We start from the raw sequence: 7,832 nt of genomic DNA on the forward strand, positions 1-7,832 counted from the left end.
CGAGATCACGCCACTGCACTCCAGCCTAGGCGACAGAGTGAGACTCCGTCTCAAAAAAAAAAAAAAAGAGTCAGGCTGTACATGTAAGGTCTCAGACTCCTGACCTCAGGTGATCCACCCATCTTGGCCTTCCAAAGTGCTGGGATTACAAGCGTGAACCACCACACTTGGCCCAGTCTCCTACTTTTAAATGGGGGCAACATTTGCCTTCCAGGCTTTTCCTTGGGCTTTCCAATCAGCAACGAAAAACAGCCAGAGAAGAAGAGTCTAATTGTGGACAGGCGTTTGCCAGTGGTTGACTGAACCAACTAAATAATTCCATGGAACTGTCAGCACCAACTTTTTCCCCATAGACATTTGATGTCAGTTTTCAGAATGAAATTATTTTTTCTAATTTTTACCAGTCAAGATTTGCTAGCAGGGGCCGGGCGCGGTGGCTCAAGCCTATAATCCCAGCACTTTGGGAGGCCGAGACGGGCGGATCACGAGGTCAGGAGATCGAGACCATCCTGGCTAACATGGTGAAACCCCGTCTCTACTAAAAATACAAAAAACTAGCCGGGCGACGTGGCGGGCACCTGTAGTCCCAGCTACTCAGGAGGCTGAGGCAGGAGAATGGCGTGAACCCGGGAGGTGGAGCTTGCAGTGAGCTGAGATCCGGCCACTGCACTCCAGTCCGGGCGACAGAGCAAGACTCCGTCTCAAAAAAAAAAAAAAAAGATTTGCTAGCAGGAACTGAGAACATTCAAAAGTCTGCCTCCAAAGGCAGGCAGTTTACCTAGTTTCATCTGAATAGGGTGCAAGGCCATGCCAAGGGGAGGTATTTGCATTCTTCTCTAGCAGAACCCCCTACAAGGCTGCCAGCTCTATCTGCCTAGTGAGGATACAATGATATTCAGGCCAAATTGAATTTCTTTCCCCTGGGGAAGATTATTTTGCTCCTTTGCTCTCCGTTTTATTTTATAAGTAAAAGGTGTGGTTGTGAAATCCGTCTTCTGTGTCCTGCTGCTGATCAATCTCAACATGACCCCAGAGAGCTCGGGCACAGGGGCCTTTCCCTGACCAGCTCCCCTATTGTTTCTTAACTGACTGCCTGGCCACCTCTCGCTCCAGTTGTAATGACTTTTGTCATGTAAGCATGTCTGAAAGGAGTCACAGTTAACTCTCAAGGTAGCCCTTCAAACAAGCGAGTGATTATGAGTATTGATATTCACCTCCCACGCTACAGTTAACAGGAATCAGGAAAAACAGTAGTTTGGTGTCAGATACATTTAGTGACTCACTAAAATGACATTATCCTTTTTTTATACATAAAAAATACTTGTATCTTATTTAAAATAAAAAGGGAGGTAAAATAATTGAAACTGAAAGAGAACACTTGGGAATTGTCTTATTAATATTGCTACTTTTTTTTCCTTTCACAGTTATTTGGGATCATGCAATGTAGAGTGATTTTTTTTTAATTCAGGAAAAAAAATAATTTTCCACTGATTACACTGAAACAGCTAATAGGCTTCTATGTCCTTTTCCCATTAGTGGCCAGACATCTATTTAAAGAGTTTTGAGTTCCGCTCAAGTGACTGAAGTTGCAGACTCTATAGTAGATGTTAGCAGTATTCCTATCTTTTATAAGGTACTCTAGATAAATTAAATGTAGTTTTCTTCTGAAAGGTGTCCCAGCTGCATCTCTGGTGACCCCTGCTGATGTCATCAAGACAAGACTGCAAGTGGCTGCCCGCGCTGGCCAGACGACATACAGTGGTGTCATCGACTGTTTCAGGAAGATTCTCCGGGAAGAAGGGCCCTCAGCATTTTGGAAAGGGACTGCAGGTAGGCAGGGGCTGGAGCCATACAGAATAGCTGGCTGGCTCTAGCATCCTCCCCTGTGACTCAGTGGCTGTCTTTACCACATTTGTTCTGGCTTTAAGTCTCCCCTGCCCCTGTTTCTCTTTTTCAGCTCGAGTGTTTCGATCCTCTCCCCAGTTTGGTGTTACCTTGGTCACTTATGAACTTCTCCAGCGGTGGTTTTACATTGATTTTGGAGGCCTGTAAGTCAGCTGCTCAACTCCTTTACAAAGAAATCACTAAAACCAAAACAAATGTTTGCTCTGTCTACAAAGGCATTGTTGCAACTCTTAGAAAACTGATAAGACAGAACCTTTAATAAGTTCTGTCTTATCAGAATAAATGATAAGATCAATAAATGATAAGACCAATGCATTTAAAACAGTGAGCTTAAGAGGCATTTGTGTTAAGCGAGTAAAACTGTGACAGAGTGACATCATACATAATATTAAGCAGCTATTGGGGGATTTTAGGGAAGCAGCAATTTTTTTTTTAAAAGACAGGATATCCTCTGTTGCCTAGGCTAGAGTGCAGTGGCATGATCTTGGCTCACTGTAGCCTCAACCTCCCGGGCTCAAGTGATCCTCCCACCTCAGCCTCCCAAGTAGCTGGGACCACAGAGGCATGCCACCACACCCAGCTAATTTTTGTACTTTTTTATAGAGATGGGATCTTGCTGTGTTGCCCAGGCTGGTTTCGAACTCCACCAGCCTTAGCCTCCCAAAGTGCTGGGATTATAGGCATGAGCTACCGTGCCTAGCCAGGAGGCAGCAGATTAAAATGCTGTGTAAATAATTGTCTTTTTTCATGTAAGCAGATACTGAACTTCATGGCGTTCTCCTTATGTGGATTTTATTATATGGCCCTTTCACAGAAGTAATGTAAATGTATACCAGTAACACTTCTGTGCATTTTCTTTAAAAGTCCCAAGCCTTTTTGGATCTCTGGTACTTCATTATTCACCACAACTTATTATTAGTTAGGTGTAGATGTTCTGGAAGCTAATTTACTGGAAAAACCAATAGGCTTGAAGAGAGATTTGGCCCATGGATATAATCACTAGTGAGCTGTAGGCCAGAAATTGGGCTTCTAAAAGTTTATCACTTGAAGCTTGCACTGAGAAGAGGAATTATTAGTTGAATTTTCTGGGTGGGGAAGTTGTACCCAAAGCAAGCAATTATTAGCTTTTCAGCAGAAGACCAAGTACCGTTCCTGAGTCCTCACATCAGAAGCCTGTGAACTCCTCTGTGCCCAAAGGTCATATATGGAATCAGCTGTTGAACCAAGTGGAGGGACCTATGCAAAAAAAGTGAGAACAGTAGGTCTTACAGTTGCATTGTAGAAATGTGAAGCTTCAGGCTTTTCCATGCTTTCATCTTCTGTAAAAGAACTAAAGCTATTTATTTCTCTCTCTCTCTCTCTCTCTTTTTTTTTTCCTGAGTCTCGCTCTGTCGCCCAGGCTGGAGTGCAGTGGTGCGATCTCGGCTCACTGCACCTTCCACCTCCCAGGTTCAAGTGATTCTCTGCCTCAGCCTCCCGAGTAGCTGGGACTATAGGCACGTGCCACCGTGCCTGGCTGATTTTTTAAAAATATTTTTAGTAGAGACAGTTTCACCGTGTTAGCCAGGATAGCTTCTATCTCCTGACCTCGTGATCCACCTGCCTTGGCCTCCCAAAGTGCTGAGATTTCCGTGCCCTGCCTATTTCTCTTTAAATAATTTAATTGATAATCTTTATGAGTCTACTACGTAAAAAGTTAACTTCTAAAGTTATGTCAAAAGAAAAATATATACTTTAAAAATTACTTTCATATATGCTAAGTGCAGAAAATTTGGAAAACCATGAAGCATAAAAGAAAAAAACCAGCCTGGGTGTGGTGGCTCACACCTCCCAGTGCTCTGGGAGGCCAAGGCAGAAGGATCGCTTAGACCAGAAGTTCGAAACCAGCTTTGGCAACATAGCAAGACCCCATCTTTACAAAGAGAAAAAAGAAAAAAATCATCCATAATCCTACTTCCCAGAGAGTCTCCATATTTGAGTGTCTTTTCTTCTGACTTTTTTTCTATGGATCTGTTTATATATATGTATACAAGCGTTGGAAATAAGGCCATTTCTCTTGTAAATCAAATATGTGGATAAGTTGCTGTCAAAGCAGCCATAAATCATGACTGTGGTTTCTAGTCATGCAGCACAGGTGCCATGGAAATAGTTGAGACAAACACTCTTCTTTGTGGCACATGGGTCAAACCGAAAATGTCCAGCTGTAAGCTGCCCTCATCCACCTTCAGCATGCTAACCATTGGCTTTTTTTCTGTCAACAGCAAACCTGCTGGTTCAGAACCAACGCCTAAGTCACGCATTGCAGACCTTCCTCCTGCCAACCCTGATCACATCGGTGGATACAGACTCGCCACAGCCACGTTTGCAGGCATCGAAAACAAATTTGGCCTTTATCTCCCCAAATTTAAGTCTCCTAGTGTTGCTGTGGTTCAGCCAAAGGCAGCAGTGGCAGCCACTCAGTGATGAGACATCTGTTGAGTGTGGCAAAATGGCACCTTGAAGAAAGAGGCCTAGGAGAGCAGCCCTGTAATGTATCCAGTCAGCTGCATGGTGCTGACTGAGCTGAGGAGTCAAACTATTCTTTCTATATGACATATACATATACTTGTTTATAAAATAATCATTTGCCCAGGGAAAAAACCACAATGCTGTTTCAAGCTTTAGTCTTATGTGTTGAAATGTTTTTGTAAGCCTTGGCATGAATTAGTGTTCTAGACTCTGCTTTGCACAGCTTGCACTTACAGTGATTGTACATATTGTACATCTTTGTACAGAGACATCTTGGCACCTCATCCCAACAAATCACATTTGTAGAAATGTAATGCGGTTCTGAGTGGCTTGAAATGTACAGAATGTTTTGAAAGTGTTTTATTAAGAATCACACAAAAATAAATGTATTAAAATTAAATTCATTCTCTTATTGGTGACTTATGAAAATAAAGCATCAATATTGGATGTATTTAATTCCTAGTTTGTTTTCCATTCTGGAATAAAAAGGTATTTGCTGATAAAAGGCATAATGAGACATAGTGCTGATACCATTGAATAAGTGATACTTTGGAAAGATGCATGCCAGTGGATGCCAGAGGACCAGGCTAATGACTTGTGTGTGCTGATATGTTTCCATTTGTATTTAATGTGTGTGTAGACCCTCCTCTGTTCATCAATCAAAAAGCATTTCCTAGGCAGCTCCTCTCCTGTCAGTGTGCATATAGAAACAGGGACATCTCCATCATTACTGGCTTAGTTTTGCTTTCCTTTGACACAGCAAGGCAAAGGCCAAGCTTTCAAAAGAGTAAAGGATACTTCCACAATTTTCCTTCATATGGATATGATTCCAGTCAAAAATAAAATGCACACCAAAATGTATACATGTAGTTTGATTTTTCTTCATAAATATATTGATAATGCTTTTTGTTCTGATTGACTACTGATTCCAACTCATGATCAGGTTCGCCCTTTGTTCCACCTTTATAGAAAATAGAAAAATTAGTTTTAGAAAGGGTTAGCGCAGAGTGAAAGGAGGGAAGAAGAAAGAGAAGAAAGCCTCTATATGGTGATTTAGTGGGGTCTAGGTTCTTACTTTAGAATCCAAATGCAAACTGTTCTAAAAGTCACTCACCAAAGGCGTGATTACTAATTTGGATCTAAACATACATCTTGACAGCCACATCTACACTTTGATATGGATGTGATTTGATGTGCAGCATCAGAATTTATTTACCTTACCAAAGTGCTCTTGGAAGACATTGCTACTGCCAGTAAGCTGGAATATGAGAATGTATGCAAATATTTTCAAGAGGTGAGCCTGGAGACAGACCAAGTTACTTAGTATCCTGCACAGGGCTCCTTGATTGATGGCTGACAGCCCTGTGACCACAACTGTAGGCTGTTTGAAGGCCCTCCAGGAACAAAAGAGTTAGCTTTGAAAGCAAGTTATTTTCAAATGTATTAGATTGATCTCATAGGAATGGAATAAATAATAATACAGTTGTTTTGCTACTACCACTTGTTAGAAATATATGAGTAGTCCATGGATATGTGATTACAAAAGAATCCTATGTATGTATCTAGAGTAAGATGGGAAAGTGTCCTGCTTACCCTCCTTCTACCTCCACCACTTCCTGGCCCAGAGGTAATCACTGCTAATAGGTTACAGCATGAATCTGTAGTCCGTTTTTCATAACTCTATATAAATATATGTACATACTTATATTTTAACAGGATTATGCTGTGTGTGTGTTATTCTGTGTCTTGCTTTTGTTTACTTAGTGTGTTTTGGATATCTTTCCATGTCAGTTTATAAAGTTTTATTTTTAATGGCTGCATAGTATTTCATTGTATGGGTTATAATACTTTTCATAAATCTCCCCTTATTGATATTTATTCATTTTTTTCACTATGGCAAACAATGCTGTAGTGAATGGCAGACATCTTTGTACACATATCTTGAGTGCTTGTGAATTTCATTAGGATAGATACTTGGAATTGGAATTGAAAACTTTTAAGACAACCTTTATGTTTTTATACATATTGCCACATTGGTCTTCAAAAAGGAATTATTAATTTACTTTCCTATTGACAGCATATGAGAATGCCTATTTCTTTGCAAACAGCCAAGAGGGATATTATCAGTCTTTTACATTTTCAGCAAATCAAGAGAGCTGATCATGGTTATTTTATTTTTCTAATTACTAGTGAGATTGAATGTCTTTTCATATTTACTGGTCATTTGTATATTTTCTTATTGTGGAATATAGACAAAGTACGTGAAACATGTATGCATGTATACAACAGATATGTACACACATACATATTTTTAACATATCATAATGTGCATACCATATGACCAACGGGTAAAGAAATAGAACATCTCCAACACCTCAGAAGCTCCCTATATGTCCCTCCCTAACACAACCTGCCGTCCACTTTAACATCATCCCTACTCTTCGCTTTGCTTTTCTTCACAGTTTTACCATCCATGTATATGTCTCTAAAGACCGTATTTAGTTTCTGTTTTTGGAATTTATGTGAATCATATGTACACTTTTGAGACTGGTTTCTTTTGCTAAGCATTATGAGATTCATCCTTATCATTGAATGTAGCTATAGTTTGTTTATTCCATTGTATGAATGTATTACATATACTTTTTTCATTTTACTTTTGATGGACAATCTGGATTTTTTCCACTTTGGGGATATTTCAAACAGTGCTTCTATGGATATTTTGAACATGTCTTCTGGAGTTTGCATCTTTAAAAGGACATATACATAAGAGTGGAACCTAGATCATGCCAACTGTTTCCCAAAGATTCTTGTACTGATTTACATTCTTCCCAGGGTGTATTGGCTTTCCCCCAGCCGCCCCAATCTGGTAGATGTATAATGGTATCACATTGTAGTTTAAATGACCATTTTCCTTATATGGAAAAAATATGAAAGGTGTTCATGAGGCTGACCACATTTCATATATTTTTTGGCCATTTGGATTTCATCTTTGGTGAATGAAATATGTTAAAATTTGACTATTTTTCTCATTAATTTGCAGGTGATTCTTTATATATTCTGGATACTACTCCTTTAAGAGTTGTGTTGCAGAATCTTTTCCCACTTTGTGGCTTGTCTTTTCACAGTGTTTATAAAATATATTAACATTTTAATTTTAATATCTTCAAATATATCAATAGTTTTCCTTTATGGTTAGCTCACTTTTTTTAATCATTACGTTAAAAATATAGTTAATACTCTCTTGTTACATGCTTTGTAGTTTTGCCTCTCACATTTTGGTTTCATCCCACTTGGAACAATCTTCAACATATAGTATGAGGTAATTTTTTTGCTGCTTTAAGGCTAGTCTGTTGTGCCAGCACTGTTTATTGGGGGAAAAAAACAACAAAAACAAAAACAAAAAAAAACCTTCCTTATCC

At 39.6% G+C, this 7,832-nt stretch overlaps 1 protein-coding gene across 4 annotated transcripts in view; it reads left to right on the plus strand.

Moving 5' to 3' along the window:
* Nucleotides 1–5,274, plus strand: part of SLC25A12 (solute carrier family 25 member 12) — a 112,533-nt gene extending 107,259 nt beyond the window's left edge. For all 4 annotated transcript variants that reach the window (XM_010377595.2, XM_030916589.1, XM_030916591.1 and 1 more), the window contains 3 exons: nt 1,672–1,830; nt 1,958–2,048; nt 4,167–5,274. In XM_010377595.2, coding sequence (XP_010375897.1) covers nt 1,672–1,830; nt 1,958–2,048; nt 4,167–4,368 — 452 coding nt within the window. In that variant the 3' untranslated portion in view covers nt 4,369–5,274. The remainder of the gene's footprint in view (nt 1–1,671; nt 1,831–1,957; nt 2,049–4,166) is intronic.
* Nucleotides 5,275–7,832: the final 2,558 nt, after the last annotated feature.

The sequence above is a fragment of the Rhinopithecus roxellana genome, chromosome 14, assembly GCF_007565055.1.
Source record: "Rhinopithecus roxellana isolate Shanxi Qingling chromosome 14, ASM756505v1, whole genome shotgun sequence".
In the NCBI taxonomy this organism is placed as follows: Eukaryota; Metazoa; Chordata; class Mammalia; order Primates; family Cercopithecidae; genus Rhinopithecus; species Rhinopithecus roxellana.